Here is a 19942-nt window from a genome sequence, read left to right as displayed (position 1 = left end):
TAGGCAGCTAAGTAACCTGATTTTTAGGCTTTACTGGCTCAGCAGTAAATAAGAACAATTGGTCAGAGTTGTGATATACTTGTTAGCTTGCTTCTGTTGCCACTTCAGTTTTTCCCTGGGGCAACTAATTTCCTGCGATCTGCTTGTGCTAGTAGTCATCATACCTCTAACTCAGCTGTCTCCAATACTACAGCAGTGCCTACCAGCTACTGTAGGGATAACAGTTATTGAACTTGGATATTACAACCTTTTCTTTCCTTCAGTAAGAGGAGAGGATAGCATGCCTTGGAAAGGCATTACTTAGGTATGTAGTGGTGCATTGCAGAGCTTGTTCTGTATTAAACTCCAAGGATGAATTCTCTTGTGAGTAGTTTCCTATTACTTGACTGATTCATTTATTTTTAAAGAGAATTGTCTGAGTTTTTTTCCTTTCCTTTCAGCTGCAAGTAATGAAATGAAAATGAGCTTCATTGTTATGAGAAACTACAATGAGCTGACTTTCTAATTGTGTGAAAAGATGTCAACATCTATGGACTGGCAGAGGATAATGTTTAAGTTCACTGTGGCTTCCATCCAGGTGAAGCTCTGCGTCAAAATACAGAAGGCCCTGTGTGGGTTCTAGCAAAGATGTGACATGAGAGGAGGCTGCTTTTTCTTCTCCTCCCTGCATGGAAAAGCATGCCATCTTTTTAGTCTACTGTGGCCCCTGGCAAATAAATGGGAGCCATGCTTCCCTTGCTGTCAAGTTACACGCTTGGATGCATGAGACAAGCTCTCTCCAGACAGGTAAGAAGCAGCACATATGGCTGCATGTTAGATAGGCAGGATGGTCATTTTAAAATGAAAAATGAACCCTTTTGAGTCCTCAAATGCCATAGTTTCTAACATCCCTCTAAATATAGAAACTAATTGAGAAAACCTTACTATGTCACGTTGCCTTGCCTGAATCTGCTTGCCTGCTTTCTGCCATAGGATGGTTTCTGGAGGGTGGTGTGTAGTACAGTTTTTTTTCCAGAAGTCCTCCCACACATCATTTTTGGAGTTTGTGGATCATATCTTCTGTGAGGGAACACTTCAGCGCTGTACTTTGGTGTGGGCATGCTCCAAGTGGAGGGTTTGGCTGCACATGAACTTTCCAGGGTAGGGTTTTTAGGATTACATTCTGATTTTATTTTTGTTCTTCACTCTGGTATGCAAACCTGCTCCAGCAATGTACAAGCTCATCATGCAACTGCTCCCTGTTATAGCCACAAAATATGGAAATGATGAGTTAAATAGATCAAAAGTAATGTCACACTTAAGAAAACAGCAAGCCAGAGAAAGCTGTAATACCACTGTCCAACAGGCATTTCTAAAATACCTAACATTAAGAACACAACCGAAAATAAATTTATGAATAACACAGGGAGGTATTTGAGTTCTTTTGCCTAGCTGGAAATGGACTTGCTACTAGCATCCCTGAAAGGGCAATGAAGGAGACAATGGTGGCTGTTCACACTTTGTCCATATGAGCTGCAGCTACCTAGTGACTACCTCATGTACTCAACAAACATGAGGTGCAGAGATGTCGCTGGCTTCCCCACAAACGTGGTAGCAAGCTGACATTTGTGCAAGTCCATGGCATTCTTCAGATGTTGCTCATTGTCACAGCGATCTCTTACTCTCTTTTGTGCCTCTGTTAACTGGAATTTGTAGCAAAATAAAAGGAGTTTCTCAGAAACAGTATTATTGTATGAAGCTTGAAGACAAATGCAAAAGCAGTAGGACTGGATGGAAGGACTGAGAAAAGTGAGGTGATTTTAAGCTGTTGTGGAAGCATACAACTTAGCAGGGTGTCTTCTTCAGAGATTTATGAGTAAGGGAAAAGAAATAAGGCAACTGTAATGGCACCCTTCCCTATGAACGCTGCTTTTTGTGCCAGGAGAAAGGCTGAGATGAATACCATCACAATCCCTTTATTATTATATTCATTATTCTTGTAGCCACAGGCTTTGTGTCCTAATCATTCCTTCTCAACTGAAACCCTATTTTTCTTTTGTTTTGGTTTTTTTTTTTCCATCCAAAATACACCCTTTGGACACAGTCTGTTTATCCCAGGGCACTCTTGCATAGCACTGACCAATGGGACCTTATCTGCCACTGACTTTATCTGCATTCATATATATATATATATGTATCAATGCAAATAAACTTGTGTGCAATGCTATCTCTTACCTGACAGCATTTGGTACCCACACAGCTCTGATGAAAGTTACTTCCTAAGGAAAAGTGGAATGGAAAGTCAAGCTTTTAGACTAAAAGGAAGCCTCAAGAAAACCCGCGGAAGAAACAAAAGGAAAGACACTTCCTAGCAGATTTTTCAATCGAAGAGCTGGTAGGGATAGCTGAAGATGAAAATGGTCATATTTTTACACTTATGTGGCTTAAGTGGATCAATTTTTAATGTTTCTGCTGGTTGTTTATAGCGAGAACCATTAAGGTCAAAATACAAGCATTTCCAATTAGGAAAGCAAATACCTTCAATTATAACTTTAATCAGATTTCTCAATGAAAGATTCCAGTGAGGATAGAATTAAGGTAGCAAAATAGATGGCTAAAACAGTGAGAGCAGTAAGATCCAGCAATAGGAGATACAGAGAGTGGAAGAAAGCTGGGGTCAAGGATGAAGTCAGCATCACAGATGACAGAGGCAACCATTAGGCCACAATAGAGCAAAACAAAATAAGCACTGTATAATAAGAAGTATAATAGAAATAAGTATAATAGAAGCTCAGGTAGAATTTGGCCCTGCCTTTCATATATATCAGTACAACTTCATTGGCTGAATCCTGTTAATGTCACTTTCAATATGATCTAATGACATACATGCAGGCTTTCATTTAAAATGATGCAAAAGGCTAGATTTTGACTCTTAACGCTGTTTCTAAGCAATTGTAATTTCATTGTTGCACTGTTGTTACTATTATGGCCCTTTAATACTGCTGAACTTCTGTGTATGTTCTATGAGTATTTACCTGTTTCACATCTGCATTCTGCTTTAGCAAGGTTAAATTCTTAAAAGATCATTCTAGGAAAGCATGATACTGTACTCTATTGCTTGAACTGTACAGTATTTTATGCACACTTTGAAACTGTGAATTCTGTCTACATTCTACCCACTGATGCTCATTTAAAAATATTTAGGGCTGGTTTTTTTTACGGTGTTAGTATTCTTGTTTCCCATATTTTGGCATCAGTGGTGTAAAAAGGAGGGATAAAGAGGAGAATCGGCTCCCAGAATCAATAAGCAGGAAAACTGACTTTGTATGAAACACTTTTCTGATAACACCTTTCATACTTGTAGTATTTATATTACTTTTTGAAGCTGTCACTGATGTGAGAACATGGTTTTGCATACTAGTAAAACTCTGTCCACTTGTCTGCTATTTAGCTTATGCGTATGTGCACGCACACAAGGTTTTACTACTGTAAAACCAAAAGAAACTATGCATACTTGTGCTTTAACTTGAGCTCTTTCATTCTTGTTGCTTGGCAGAAATCCCCTACAGATGATTTTTACAGAGAGCCAAACAAAACCAGCAAGCCTTTCTAAGCCCACCCCTCCCATGATGAAGAGACTGGTATGGTTTCAGTCTTTGCCCCCACTCATGAACCACAGGAAATTGCCTCCAACTTCCACTATTTAAAAGAACAATTAAAATTGTAAATCTCTAAAAGTTTCTACCTTCCTGCCCTGATCTGCAGGTTTTTTCTTGTTCATGTGTATTTTATCTTAGTTTAGCATTATAGACCAGACTGTGTTTACTCCTTGATTACAACAGTGTAACAGAGGTAAAATTAACCCCACAGTTCACCAATTAATGACAAGCAGCAGTGGTGCTGTCTGGTATTTTCCATGTGCCTACCATACTTCCGGCTCTGAAGAGCTATGAACCCAAGAACAAAGCCCCACAGCTTGTAAGAGAAGTGTTCCATACCCCATGCAGAAGAAAGCAATGCATACAAAGGAAGCTGTGCTTTACCCTGCACGGCAGCAGCCGTAGCAGAGGTGTGCCGGGGTCCCCATGGACTGAGCAGACAGCAGTGCTGGGGCCCCCAGACCAAAGCAGTCTAAGAAACTGTATACTGAAAGGAAATACATATATCACTTAAGGCATGTAGCTTAAAATATTAAAAAGGAGGACAGAACTATGGAAAAGGAAGTTCTTTTAGAAAACTGCCTGTGGACTGTATTTTAATGTTCTGAAGCTGTTCCCTCAAGCTATTTTACACAACACCCAGTTTTCTTAGTTTCAGAAGTACTAATGATTCAACGGATGCAGAATCACAGAAAGCTCCTGAACTCGTCTTATGCTTCCCACTACTGCCTTGAAGTCCTATTTCTAGCTAGTGTTTCAGCACTATAGCATTGCAAAGGGGCAAAAATCCCTCTGTAGTGTTAACTGTTACCTTCTTTGAAAAGAATTCATTTTAAACCAGAAAAACTGAATGTATATGATTGAAATATTTTGTCTTTTTCCCAAGAACTGGTAGATTACTGACCTAGAAGCTTGGCTTAATGTAACAATTAGGAATAAAATGCATAAGCATCTTTAGTATTTAACATTAGGGTTTTTTCTTTTCTCAATATCTCTATAGTATTTCTTGTGGGTTTTGATGCTTAAAATAGCAGTTACTTGAAATGCTGTGGCTATCCAGTAGAAATTTGCTAAGTAGCATGTCCCTCTCCCCCCATTTAATGAATATTTTTTAATACTTTCCAAATATATGGTCAACAGTTCTTAGCATAATGTCAAAATTTAACATTAAAAAATACTATTTCATGTAAATTTCAACTCGATATGACTTCAGATGCACACTTCCTGCTTTCCAGCTATGTAAGTCAACGTGTTAAGGATATTAAGCAAATAACACTGCCAAGATTTCTGCTATTAAATTAAAACTAGGAAAAAAATGAAGATAATGCAAAAATATAATTTAAATTTAAAAACCTGTACCTGCAAAATCTCATTTTCATGTGGTTTTCCCACAAGACTGCTCTGAATGAATTGGAAATTACTGAAATGTTGTTAAAGCAAAGCCATGTTCTGCTAAATTTTCACATCAGAATATTCCACTTGGAGATACCTGCCACCTTTGCCTAAGGTTTTGATGGAAAGTCTCAAAACAACTGGGTATTTTAAAAGCAGTTGGAGTTATTAGAATTTTAGCTAATACCTGTGTCACTTTAATGATGATCATGGTATCTCATGAGCTTTTATTTCCCTGTTCTCTGTCAGCAATGAAAGCTGCCTTCTTGGTCTAGAGAACAGAGCTGATTCTGTCCTATTCTACCACATCAAGTGACATGGTCTTCAACAGAAAGATGGCAGTTCTAACAAAGTAAAGCAGAATATTAAGGTAAATGTCTCAAGCATCACCTTGAATCTGTACCAAATTGTTCAAGTGTAAAGACAAAGCCAACCAGACTTCCTAGTGCTAGGAGCATGTATCTTTGAATCTCACACTTCTGTGATAAGGCCTGTGGAATTTCCAGAAATAATCAAAGGAACCACCAGCTATAACAGTTAAAAATAGAATTACTACCAGAGAAAGTGACATGGCATTTACTGGGAACGCAGTCTGAATTCTTGGAATTCTTTGTATTACAGTGACACATTGTACAACTGCTGAATTATCAGGAAAGGGGTAATGGTTGAACACTTTTTTTTTGGTCCGGACATGCAGCAGTGGTGATTCCAAAGAGGGAGCTTTGCTGCTCTTTTGTTCCCAAAGATTATTGCTGTATATTTTTTATTGCTGTTTGCTCTTACAGCTATGTATACTAGTCCATGTGTCTATTTCCAATACATGTTGGTCTGTATTTAGTACTGGAGGCATGTTTTTGTGTTTTCAGTGTCAGATAGGAAGGACAAGGTGACACCCAAGCTGCATTTTCAACCATTAAAATACACACAATGCCCGCCCCATGAGCTAATGACAAAGCAGAAAGTTTCTATGGAAGACCACTGTGAATTCCCTTTAGTCTTCATGGAACAGATGAAATGGTAATGACCCTGTCAAAAAGCTAGGAATGCATTCGAGGAAATAAGAATGGCCTTTTGAAGCACAAAATACCCACAAGTAAATGGGACCAAATCTTTCTTTGGGAACTGACCAAAGCAGGTGCTATCAAAGTTGAGATCCAGTTGCCCCTTCTTCCAGGAGTCTCAGCCATTCTCAGAGCCTTTCCCTATGCTGCTTTGCTGGTTTGGGGGCTTTTTTGCTTGCTTGGTGGCTGTTACTGTTACTGGTTAGGGTGGTTTGTAGGTTTTTTTATTATTTTTGTTTGTTTCTCTGTTTGGTAGTTTGCATTTTTTTCTTTCCTTTACTGAGTAAACCTCCCCCACTGAACTGATACCTACTATTTCATTGCATGGTTTGTACTGTGATGATAGTTGGAGCAAGGCCAGAGGAGGCCATAAGGATGATGAAGGGCTGGATCACCCCCTATATGAAGACAGGGTGCAAAAATTGGGGCTGTTCAGCCTGGAGAAGCTACATGGACACCCAAGAGCAGCTTCCAGTATTTGAAGGTCGCTACAAGGATGCTGGAGAAGGACTCTTCATCAGGGCTGCAGTGACACGACACGGGGTGATGGGTTCAAACTAGAACAGGGGAAGTTCAGGTTAGATACAAGGAAGAAGTTCTTTACTGTGAGGATGGTGAGACACTGGCACAGGTTGCCAAAAAAAGTGGTAAATGCCTCATCCCTGGCAGTGTTCAAGGTCAGGTTTGACAGAGCCTTGGGGAACATGGTTTAGTGTGAGGCATCCCCACCTGTGGCAGGGGGTTGGAACTGGATGATCCTAAGGGCCTCTCCAACCCAAACTATTCTATGATAGCTGCATTATAGTAACTGCCTTGTGTTTCTTGCTCTCCTTGGCATCTGGAAAGCAGTGGTTAGACCTGCCTAGCAGAGCTCTCAGATACAGTGCTGACTGGCAACACAATAAATGTGCTCTAAAATTGCATGAACACTGGGCTTGTCTTAACACTCTAGAGCATTTCACCCATTAGGAAAAAATTACTGTTCTTTCTAATGAATACTGTGAGTTTAAGTTAATTCTAAAGTTCTGTAGATCTATATTCTGTACCTCATGTGCCGGTGGTTAATATTCTTCCCTTATATGTATGTATAGCTGGGAGGAATAGCTTGGCACTGTGACTTCTTTTCTTTTAGAGGAGATTTACCCTAACACTTTGATTTCCTTGGGACTCTTGCTGTTGCCACTTCTATTGCCCAAGGAAATATTTCTGCCTCAAATCCCTCTGCTTCCACAGTCTAAGCAGCGATTGTGAATACAGGCCAAAGGTCACACTTTGGAGGAAACAAAAGCGTGGAGAGAAAAGTTACAGGTCTCAAAACAGGGATGATGAGGTAAAATTTTATGGCTTTTTACATGAAGGAGCTCATGTTGGAGATTTTTAGGACCTCCCTGGTCTTACAACTCTGGCTCTGTAGAGGTAAAGTCATAAGAAAAGCAAGAGCTAAAACAAAGTGACAGGATTGAAATTTATTTTTATATCTATGTTTAATTAAAATACTATCTATCAAGAGAGTGTGATCAGCAACTTCTCAAGCTATAACTATTCTCTTCACAAAGAAATGTGTCTTTTTTCACACTAGGTATTCTGTAGTTAGCTCATGAAGACCAAATGTTAAAGTCATTTGCCTAGAGGTTGCAATTCTAGCTTGACAGGAAAATAGTTGCTTAAGTGAGTTTGAAGTAAGGAATGCTAGTAAACACCCAAAACCTACAGCTTCTAACACTTTGTGATGCTGCAGCAACAGTTTAGGTTAAAACTGACCATACTATTTTTTTTGTTATGATTTGCAAAAGATCTGTTTTGTACTTGTGGCTGTTAAAGTATCAGTTCTTAATCTTTACTTTTTTTCATACTGAAACAGTTTTAAAAGTTACATAATATCCACTCCTGCAATCCAGTGTTATAAGAATGTGAACAAATTACATTTTCCACTTTTAAATATTGATTTGACCTTTTGGGTCTCCTTGCAGATGTTATCCATGCATCACTGATGTCATTAGAAATGCTTTGCTTGCTTATAGTAGGTATTTGGTTGTGTTCCTTTGCATGAATTAAATAACTGGACAAAAGTGCACATGACTATATTTTCCTGTAGCCCTGGGGAAAGCAGTGATTTGGTTGGGGGGTGAGGGTGTCTTCAAACTCTGGTGATTTTCCTGAGCCATATGGTTGTGTTGGCATATATGTACTTTTTCTATAAAAGGCTTAATTATTCCATACCATTTCAAATGCTTTTACCCTGACAAAGCTGAGAGTCCTGGCCCACAAAACCCAGTGATCGAGTAATTGGAATTTTCACCCAGAAGGTGGGATCATAGAATCATAGAATGCTTCAACAATTGGTGTTGGACAGGACCTTAAAGCTCACCCAGTTCCAACCCCTGCCACGGGCAGGGACACCTTCCACTAGAGCAGGTTGCTCCAAGCACTGTCCAACCTGGCCTTGAACACTGAGAGGGATGGGGCAGCCACAGCCTCTCTGGGCAACCTGTGCCAGGGCCTCACCACCCTCACAGGGAAGAACTTCTGCCCAGTATCTAATCTAAATCTCCCTTCTGTCAGCTTAAAGGTGTTTGCCCCCTTGTCCTATCACTACATACCCTTGTGAAAAGTCCCTCTCCAGCTTTCTTGTAAGCCCCCTTTATATGGATTGAAATCCCTTCATAAAAAAAGGAAGGGGTCTTGAATGAATGCTATAATGCTGTCTGAAACATATGAAGGAAGAACAAAGCACACTATATATTTTGTAATGACTTGCTAGACTCTGTAAGTTCCCAAGTCTTCCCCAGAATTCTACAGGAAACCAAGACTTTCAATTTCCCACAGGACATCACCACCTTCCAACAAAAGACACATAAAGCATGGCGGCATCTTGAGTTCTTCTGTAGATACAGTCCACTGCCTAATCCATATTTTCTTCATGTATTTGAATTTATATATCCTCTTCTGAGTATCTTACAAAAAATTAACCAGTAAGTCTATATGGTCTGAATTAATATGTGAAAGGGCTGATTACTGAATAGCTGGACTAAATATGCAAATTATAAAGTTTTCTTTGTGCCTTTATATGAGATGTTTTAAAAACTTTTATCAGTGTCAATGCGTCAGCCTGCATTTCTCTGTGAAATCTTGAAACTGCTCTTTCATCTATGTTGTAAACACATCAACAAGTATGTAGAATGTCTTGACTTTGAAATGCTGTCACCTACTTTCTGTATCGTTGTCAGTAGTCAGCTTGTTATAAAAGTGTTTCATATCTAACTCTCTTTCTTTTGGTAGCATGTCGACATCGACATACTGCGTTCTTCAGCTGTGTTCCTTGCCGCGTCTTCCATCTTTATCAGAAATTGTGTGACAAGTTTTCCTCTTTCTTCACAACATGTTGGTAACTCAGGTTCTCCACTGTCACCAAAGCAGTTGTGCTACTTTGAGGATATGTTGAGTCTGTGTAAGCTATCTTCAGCCTTTTGTGCCAAAGTGCAGTGGGATTTTGAACTCAAATGTTTTTGTGATGGTGAGAAGTCCCTAAACTTCAGTCATTGTCTTTACTTCCTGGTTTGGAGGCTTCCAGAACATGTTCAGCCTAACACAATGCCTACTCCAGACATGATCTGCATTGTGGAGTCCACAGTTTGCTAGGAACATGTCTGACAGACAATTTCTTAAGTATGAGTGTACTTGGGCTTTCTATTCTGCTGCTTCTCATGTAATTTTCTGTTTTATTCTGGGTTTTGTTTTCAGAAGATAGCATGTCAGGAACTGGTACAATTGCCTTAGGTGCCCAAACTGAAAGTTAAACACATTACTGCACTGCAGAATGAAAGATGCTTGCTATTTTTTAAGTTTTGAATTATACTTGTTTCACAAGGATTTTCAGTCCACTGCTGAAGTTTAAAGTTACAAATTTGGCTAAATTTGAAAATATGTTCAAATGCTTTCAAGAATTCTGCAACAGAATTGCGCAGATCAGTACATGAAGGTCAGTGAACCCAAAACCTATGTTGAAGTATTCAATGTAATGAATACTCTAATCATGGAATTGTTTAGGTTGGAAAAGTCCTTTAAGATTGAGCTCAACTGTTAACCTAGCACTGCCAAGTCCAGCACTAAGCCATATCCCCAAGTGCCACATCTACTTTTAAATACCTCCAAGGATGATGACTCTTTTAACCCTTTCAATGAAGAATTTTTTCCTAATATACAATCTAAATCACCCTGGCATGATTTAAGGCTATTTCTCTCCTACTATTAGATACTTGTATCATTCTTGTGTATACTATAGTGTCAACATCTTGTTGCGTGTACAACAGTACAGTTTCCTTGCACCTTTTAAAGGCTCACATCATGTTAATTTCTGAAACAATACAGTCTGAGCGCTGTAAAATACATTTTCCTGGTATCTGATGTGGAGTCAGGAGGGTTGGCTTATGTCTCTTCCATCATCTGCAAGGATATGTAATAGTTCTGCACTCATACTTCCTATTGTTTATTACTTGCACTGCAATGCTGCAATGCCCTAAAGCTCTCCTCGGGACTAGATCAAACTTTATTAGCTGTGTACAAGAGGTGCAGTTTTGCACATCACCTTTTTGTGATGCAATCAGTAAATAATATTATATATAACATATAATCAAGCATAAAAATACTAAATTTAAAGTAAGGCTCAAGGCAATGTTCTTTATGATCATAAAAGTTAAAATAGATAGGTATGGGAGAAAATACAAACTGAGGAATGTATGCTTTCTACCTTAATGCAAGAATAAACATATCTGAAGAAAGATCACGGCATGAACTCCCCCCCCCACCTCCTCCATTATAGACTGCATTCCTGATAACTAAGATACCATAAAGAAATACCTTTCTAGTTCAGGTGTGTTTCAAAACCAGGTTGACATGAACCAGAGATCAAACAAAACCTGTATACATGGACCTACTTTGAAAAAGCTAAGGATCTGTAGGGTGTTCAGATCATACAGTCTGCAGAAACTTAATTGGCATGTTGTTGCTGTTTAACTTAAAATGCACAGCATAGCTACAGTATGGAAGATTATTAGAAATAACGGAGTAAATAAGCAGGCTGTCATACTAGGAAAGGCAGTTTAAAATTATGAGAATTATCTCTAGCTCACATAGGTGTCTTGGCCTGACTGAATCAAGCTATTAATCATATCGGCTGGACCACATTCACTTCACATGTGGATCACACTGCTGCTTTATCCAGTTTATGTGACTGAATTGCTTTATTCCACCTTAATCAACCTAAGTTTAGCAATTAAGGATGGGACTAGGGAAGGAGGTGGGAAAGATTAGCTTTTCTAGAAATCTTGGGATAAGCATTTCAAAGTGGACAATAGCTAAGATTATTTCTTCCCTAAAGAAAATGGAGTGGACACAAAACCAAGTTCCCTTGAGGAAGAATCAGACACGTAGATATTAAGCGGCCAGTGTTATGCAAAGAATCAATCTCTCCTTACCTCGTCTCCTCCTCTAATTTATTATCTGCTAGGATAAAAACACTTCAACAGATACAAATTCTCCTGGAGACTAAAAATGCTCTGTGTAAAACAGAGCATATTCTAAAAAGTCGTATCAGACCCATTATTTCAAAATTCACAAATTCTCTCCTGTCTCTGGTATGTGGATAAATACTTCCATCATATTAAGATTTCTGTATTAGCAGATTTTCCAAGATGATTTTCCTGAGAATTACATTTCCTGACTTAATCTGTGGAAATTTTCTTTCTGTGTGTGTTTTTTGCTGGTTTAATGAGCAGCAGCAAGTTAGCAGGCTTCCACCTACAATCCTAACTAAAGTCAACTGGTCTGTATTACTGAGGATTTGGAGTACAAGTACTTCAGTCATTTATTCAGAGTGATACATGAAAACTACTATGAGTAAATATTTTTTTAAACTGACAAAACTGTACACAAAGTGAAGTTCATGACCAGTGCATGTTACTTCAAAATACGGGCAGAAGAAAACTTTATTTTCTCCAGGGAATTAGTTTGATAGAGTGGTAAATAGCCTCACACTAAAATAGGAAAACATTGTAACTTAAGTTCCTGCACAAAGCCCACCACAGAACTAAGGCTATTCATAATATTAATTTTTATTAGAACTATTTATATTTCTAACAAATGAGAACTATTCTATGAAAAAAAATCTGTAGATTTTAAATTTATCTAATAAAAAGAAATCTACAAATGTCAGATGTTTCTGAATAATTTTTTTCAACTACAGAATTAGAGTTTCCACTCCAAAGCAAGAAATTATGCTGACGGGAAACCTTGTTAAAGTGCATGAACCATCAGAGGATCTGGAATCCAGATGTTAGCCATTGCATAGAAGTAAGTATCAATGATTCATAGTAATTTAGAGCAAAAAGCTGATAAGAGCATTTTGTTACTCTTCTGTGGAGGTCTGACTTCAACAAAACAGCTCCAACTTATAAAAACATCCATTCCCCTCCTACCTTTAAAAAAAGTACAGTGCTAGAACTGATAGGATGAAAATAGCCAAGTATTTTCCAAGACAGTAGTTGTAGATACAACTTTCGGGTTTATCTGTCATTTGTAAAAAAGCAGACTCCATGGATGTTCTATCAATGAGACCTTCCTCATGTTTTACTTTTAAGGAAGTAACAATGACTTACCTCCTAGGAGGTACTTGCCAGAGGAACAAGTATCACCACAGCATTCATTTCCTTTCTTTCTTTCTGCATGTGTTTCATTTTCTCAACTGTGCCTATGTTTTAAATACACAAGAATTAGAGAGTATCTGCTATGAGAACTGTAAAATCTATACTCAATGTTATATTATCTCCTTTGTCTACAGAATTGTTAACGTCTTTAGTATATGCCATAAAATAATGTGTTTCTACATGAGATTTGTGCAGGGTGGAATTATGAACATGGCATGTGCTTGCTTTGTTAATCTGAAGATGTTAATACTATACGTAATGAAAACAGCTCTTGGTGGTTAGTCTATACTCAAGGGGTTCAGTGGGAGTCCATCTCTTAAAAGAAAAAAGCAGATGGGTAAGGGATTGAAAGATGATACAAAGGTAAAATAAGCACAGAAAAGAACCTCACCATAGCAGGAAAAAATAGTGTTAAAAATATTTTACTTTAGCCACATTAAAACATCAAAATTCAAGAGCTCAACTTCCCGGGGAAGCATATGTTACGGGCACAGCAAGAGCAGGCTGCTTGCTGCAGCCCTGGGGAGCAGTGCCTTGTATCAGGACTGGGAGATCCCCTCCAGCACACATGCAGAGCAGTATTGCCAGGTCCCAGCAGGAGCTGCATTTAGCTCTCTTAAGACCCAATCTTGCAAACACTTATGCACATGAGTAATTTCAGCTGCCACAAATCAGGTTATTCACCTGGTTTAAGTTTTTGCAAGGCTGGTGCAACATCAGGCCAATGTTTGTAAATGCTAGCCAACAGGATAAAATGGAAGAAACTGCCTTTGCCTCATCTCAGCAATGTGGGGTTTACTGTATTTTTATTTCCCAAATACGACTGGGAAAGGTTACAGCTGCAAATATTTAATTCTTGAATTTTACAGTTTCTTTAATAAATGAACCATTGCAACCATCTCAAGTATAGGGTAAAAAAAAATCATACAGTTCAAGAGTAGCCTGTGATTTTAAGAACTTCTAACATTTCATTGTCATTTCTGTTACCAGTTAGGGCCCTTTTTAGAGACCAATGGTTTTGTCATGACTCTCAAATTGTGGATAAAGCCAAATGAATGGCACAGAAGACATCTACACGTCTCAGCTTACTGATGTCTTCATACTTTTCTGCATTTCATTTGTTTGTAGCTGATTTCTTCAGTTTGTAAGTTCTGGAGAAAACTGAATCTTCTAACAGATTTGTATTTAGTAAGTATGCGTATTATTCTCTTATCATACGGATCACTGACCAATGTCTGGTGTTTGTGATTTTCTAGTTGCATTGCTCCAGAACATGCAGGTTTATGACTTAATATGTGATCTCCATGAGCTGGAAAGACTCAGAACATATGGCAGATCAGATGTTAGGCTTGGGGAAAATCAAAAATTAAACTGTCTCCGAGACAGTTGAGAGACTGCTTTGCTATATATTTTATGTGATTTGTGTGTGTGTGTTGAGGGAGATGTCACCTAGGGAAGGGAACTGAAGAAAAAAATAGCTTTAAAAATGAACTGTTTGTATTACGGCTCTAAACATTAAAGTCTGGTCAGCTAAAAGCACATGTTGTGAACTAAAATGGAAACTTGCCTGAGGTCAGAATTGAAGAAAGCGTTCTCTAATGCCTCTCCTTACTAAGGAGTAAAAAATGCTTTCTGGTCTTGGAATTTATTATAAGCACAAAATGAATGCTTATTGTATGCTTATAAACACATCCATTTTCCCACTTTTATTCCAATTACTGTGTAACACTGGCAGCTTCAGAACTGAGTTTCAGACAATGGGTTCATAAGCAATCCTGACTGCATTCTATGCTCTTTATCATCAAATCTTTTGTTGTTCTGTGCTGGCCAAGATTCTGTCATGTTGGAAATAGGAATGAAGTGCTTCTTACCCTTGGCTGTCTGCCCAGTAATTAGATGGTGGATTAAAGCATCCAAACATGTGGTGTAAATTTGGGGATACTGTAATATGACACAGTTCTGATGAGAGACTTTTTAAGGTTAAGAATAATAAAGACCTCATATATGTTCAATTGCAAAAATGATCATAACCTTTACTGCATTCTTTTAATTGACCTAGGCTTGAACAACCTGAAGGAATACACTTACATTACGTACACGTACAATGTCTAAGAATTTGAAATGCAAAGTTAAAAATCAATATTTGCCAGAAAGAAAAAAGGTGATTAAATAAAAATTATTTATGTTAAAATCAATCAATATTTGAGAAAATGTCTCCTTTTCATCTATTTATGTATGAGGAAATACATATTTACAGTAGCTGCCTCTATAGTATTTGTTGACTGGCACGAAGCTTTGAACCAGCTTAAAACTTAGTCTTTCTGAGACAGTTCTGCTATTTATTTTAAATTTAACAGTTCACAAGCTTTGCTCTAATGGCAAGTCCAGAACTGTAAGTGGAAATAAAAAAATAAAACAACCTACTTCTGCATTTTACAGTATTTTATGTGATACTGTTTCAGTTCATGTGAACTTGAGCTTTGTTGCTCGAGATTAGCAGCAAGGAAAAAAAAAACTTTCTGAAACCCACTAGAATGTATTTTTAAGGATCAATATGTTCAGTATATTTATCTCCTTTCTGTAGGAACCCCTTTGATAATGCAGTCATACAGCGCAGGAATGAGCCACCTCACCTATCTGTACCACGGGAAGAGTAATACGCCCCCAGAAAACATCCATGTTTGCACAAGCTGTAAATCTGGCACCAGTGGAGTCCCTCCACATTCCTTTCTTACCGTTTTAAGGGGGATTTAGCCCTTCCCCATGGGTTTCCGCACTCGCGAGTGCAGTTGGTCCGTCAGGTGCCACGGCCGCCCCTGACCTCAGAGGAAAGGCGGCCAGCGCGGAGCGGACCTGTGTCCTCCATTTCGTGACACCGGGAGCCCACAGACCCTGGCCGGCTCCTGCGAGCCGTGGAGGGCGAGCGCTGCCAGGGAAGGATCGCCACTGATAGCTTCTCCCGCTCGCTTGGCTGAAGGGCGCTGAGAGTGCTGCCGGGGCGCTGCTGCGGCACCGCCTTGGCCCCTCTGTTGCCGCCATTTCGCGCGGCGGTGGTGGGAGGCGCTGTTGGCGAGGTGGGAGCGACTCAGCCGAGGTCTCTTTCCTTGCCGGGTCGGGGAATGAGCGCTGTGAGGTGGGGATGGCCCCTGGCCCTTCAGGGTACCTAGTGCACTGTTGGAAACTGAGCAGCTGTAATTGGTTTGGGCGGATACCCTGGAGGTTGTGACCGTCACTTGGCCCCTTGGAGGGAGCGCTGAGGTGAAATACAGGGGTGTGAGGAAACGATTTGGTTTTAGGAGGGAGATGAGAAGCAAACCCTCTTGTGGCCTGCAGTGTTTGTAGTAAGCTGTCTTAAAGTGGATGCATGAGAGGACTTTGCTTACAGCATTTGGCAAATATAAATGTGAATCAGTGGTCTGTGCTGCTCTGCAAATGCCTGCTCATCTCCCTCATTCTGCTATCTTGAATATGCATTTTTCCTGGGCTGTCATACCCCTGAAAGTATGGAAAAGACTCCTGGATTCGTGTCCATCTTGGACATGTGTTCCCCCACGTCATTATTATTGGTCTTTAATTTTTCTTCTTTTAAAAGTCTGAGAGACTTCTCACTATTTCTTGGCTGGGAATTTTGAGGGGGATGTCTCAGCTGACTGCCAGCAAGCAAGTGGATGAATGTAGAACTGCCCAAAGGAGAGATGTACCAGGGTTTTCCAGTCTCTTAGAATGACCTTGACATCTCTTACCATTTTTATTTACATTATCAAGCAATTGGAATTAATACAGTCAGACAAAGAGTAAATTATGCATAGAGAGTAGGGGCCTGAAGAGCTCTGGATATTAAGTATTGTATATAAAAGACTGTTCAAGGATGGGAATCCAGATTCTTTAAATGGAAGTTGGGTAATCATAGATTGACAATACCTAAGGTATGAAAAGCATTTCATACTGGTGTGCAGTGTTTGCAGCTCCTAGGAGCTGATGGAGCGGTGGTTATTCAGCTGGATAAGTGCTTAACACAGATACTACTACTTGAATAGCAACAACTTGATAGTACTAATGACAGATGCTTTCTGCTGATACTCAAGCCTAAGAACTCCTGCTTTGGATTACTGACGTTGAAAGAGTGTGTGAGCATGGTGGCAGATTAACCAGCTTTGTTAGATTTATGAATGTGATTTCTAAATTCTAGGTTTATTAGTATGAAGGAAAAGAGTGGCAAACCCTGGCAGTGGGGGGGTTGGCAGAAACTGGCAGAAGTGGTGGTGCTCAGAAAAGGAGTATGAAAGGGCATTGACAGATTTTAGGTTTTAGAACTTCAAACAAATCATCTTTGCTGTGCTCACAGACAGTTTAGATTACATGCTCTGTGTTGTGCTGGTACTGTGAAATGTTTTCTGGTTTCAATTCGAAACACTTCTCTGGAATATTTGAAGTTTTGCAGCTTCTGTAGAAGAAAAAATGCTTTTTAAATGTTTGCTTCTCAGCTGACAGTATGCAGTGATTAAGTAAACCTGAATCCTATTTGCAAAGTGCTCTGAAGGACTTTGTTCATGTGTTACTAATGAGATGCTAGAGTACAAAAGAAGTGTTGCCTTTGGTGTATCTCTGCAGGTAAAGAAGATAGCTTTGTTTTGTTGTTTTACCACCAGATTTGGCCTTATATTGAGTTGTGTAAACTTTGTTGGTTTGATATTTTACCATTTGTTTCAGTGAAATTAAGATTTTTGAGTCATAAATTTCTTTATTTGGTATTTTTTTAGTGAGATCTTTGATATATAAAGTTGTTCTTAAAATTAAGAGCTCTGAAACTTCTCATCACAAATACATAAAGAAAACATGTCTAATGCCTAGAGTTGATTATAATTGAAAAAAACTTAACTGGAGTATTTTTAAAACTTGTATATGATCAATTTAGACATAACCTAAGGTCTTGGTATTTCAGAACAAACCTGCTAACAACATTAAGGAGTTGGGCCCGTACTCCAGTTACCCAAGTAAGCAACTTGTACATGGGTTACAAAAAATAATCTGATTTGCTTATAAATTGAAATGATTGTTGGGATTTTTTTAGATATTAGAACTATTTTGTTTTGCAAAAATTGATGGAATATGTTCATAAAACAGATTGTATTTTTCCTTCAGAACAGAAACAATCTGGAAAAAAAATAGTCTGCAGTTGTACAAGAGAATCTTAGCATTATTCTTAGAAGTTAGATAACACAAATTTTATCTGCATCTTCACTGTTCAGCACTTTTCCCTCCTGACATATCAGTAGTGTAAAGATTGTTTAGGCCTCCCTACAGTATTTTTTGGTCATAAGTAATAGGATCCATATTTTATCAGGAGAGAGATTTTCTTTTTTTTAAAAGAATTAAGGATGTAGGCAAGAGCTCTAAAAGAAAATAATCTAAACATAAAATATTGGCACTTATAGCTAATAAGATTTCTATTGCTTATACAGGTTCAATTCTAGTCACTTCAGTTTCATGGTTCCTTGTGCTGCCTTTTACAGATTAAGAAACTTCATACTTGATCTAAAAATGTTCAACTCTGCAAACATGGTCTTTTCACTGGATAATTTTTTTTATGAAAGACCAGATAAAAACCAAAGGTAAATCTTCATTGTTAAATATATATAATTGTTTTCCACAGTCTGAATTGTTTTACAGCAGAATAATTTTTTGTAACTCCCTTTTCTGTCTACCAATAGAAATGGGCCAGAAATTTCCAGGTTCATAACCCATACTTTGAAATGTTTTCCCAAGCACGCTGAAGTTTGAATGGTGCAGGTGTGTCTTAGGTTATAAGAAATATGGGTTAGCAGAAGTTTTGCCTGTTAAATTTTTCTATGATTAAAAATCATACAAATTAAAGAATATCTTTTAGCAGGAGAAACAGTAGGTTGTTTACAATTAGTGATTTTGAACTAAATGTTGTGAAGGGTGTTTAAAAATGCTTTGACTTTACATTTGTGTGTAAAAAATAGGTATCTAGAAAATGAAGAGCCTAAGGTTTGGTGTATTGCACCTGCTCCGTCTATTTCTGAAATTCCAGCTGCAGAAGAGTTGCAGAGGGAACTGGAAAAAACCACAGCCAACACTCATAACGGTAAAATATCATACAATAAAATGATAGAATCATTTATGTTGGAAAAGACTTTGAAGATCATGGAGTCCAACCATAAACCTAACCTTACCAATTCTTGCTAAGCTATATTTGACATTCATTTTTAATAGTTTAAGAAATGATTAGCTTTACAGATAATTCCTCCTCTCTTTTCTATTGCTGTGAAATATGGAATATTCTAGCTATGTAAATACAGACAAAGAATGTATTTTAGTTGAGGGTGAGGATCTTACATATGTTTGGAGTGTTAGCAGTCATCTTTGGGCGTATGCAAGCTGCATGATTACTGTTCAGAAGTGGGCAAGGTAAGAAGTATGGTCAAAATTTCAGCTACTCTGCATTGTTCCATGAACACGGTGGAAAGCAGCTGTAAGAGCATAATGCAACACATGGATGTGATAACCTGTCTCCCACCCAAGGAAGAGAGATACTGCTTGAACCTAACTTTCTTCCCTTTTGTGGCTTTTTTTTTTTCAAATTGCTGTTCAGAAGACCAAGTTTGAATCTGGCCATTGCTTTCTGCTAAGTGAGGTATTCCTTCCATCTGGACATTGAGGATCACCTTAAGGAAATTTATTTTCAAGAATTTGGTTACTTTATCTCTGTTAACTAGATTTCTGCATTTCTCAGCTGCTGTGCTGATTTATGATAGTCTCTGTTTAGGAATTATATTGTTAAGACAGAAGGGTTTTTTTCCTAGTTTCTAGATGGATGATACTGAAATTAATAGGCTGTGTAATACAGCTGTTCTGTAATCTTGTTGCATTCAATTGCTCATTTCTGCTTTCCTTCTGCTGACAGAAATGCTTGTTTGGGCATCTGTATCAGGACACAGATCCTACTGAGAGCTAACCTTTCAAAATGTGATAATTAACCAAGATGACTATAAAACCATCAATATGAATTTTGACTTTTGAGATTGCAGGCTTTATCTCATGGCTGTTTGTAGTAGGAGCTTCAAGCTTGGTCTCTGTCAGCTTTTTTAAAGACCATCTTTATTCTGGGACAGGGTGGAGAGTTTCA

General features: G+C 38.4%; 1 protein-coding gene across 6 annotated transcripts in view; it reads left to right on the top strand.

Moving 5' to 3' along the window:
• Positions 1-17732: 17732 nt before the first annotated feature.
• HFM1 (helicase for meiosis 1) overlaps positions 17733-19942 on the top strand; it is a 36637-nt gene continuing 34427 nt past the window's right edge. For 5 of the 6 annotated variants that reach the window (XM_057429150.1, XM_057429147.1, XM_057429148.1 and 2 more), the window contains exons 1-3: positions 17733-17786; positions 18306-18404; positions 18780-18901. In XM_057429150.1, coding sequence (XP_057285133.1) covers positions 18334-18404; positions 18780-18901 — 193 coding nt within the window. In that variant the 5' untranslated portion in view covers positions 17733-17786; positions 18306-18333. Of the gene's footprint in view, positions 17787-18305; positions 18405-18779; positions 18902-19942 lie in introns of those variants that run through there. The other variant, XM_057429152.1, reaches the window with a different exon arrangement.

The sequence above is a fragment of the Pezoporus wallicus genome, unplaced genomic scaffold, assembly GCF_028554395.1.
Source record: "Pezoporus wallicus isolate ANWC-B61680 ecotype Strahan unplaced genomic scaffold, APGP_CSIRO_Pwel_v1 contig_593, whole genome shotgun sequence".
NCBI classification, from domain to species: Eukaryota; Metazoa; Chordata; class Aves; order Psittaciformes; family Psittacidae; genus Pezoporus; species Pezoporus wallicus.
The sequence above is the reverse complement of the archived record's forward strand: the minus strand, read 5'-3'. Positions and strand labels throughout refer to the sequence as shown.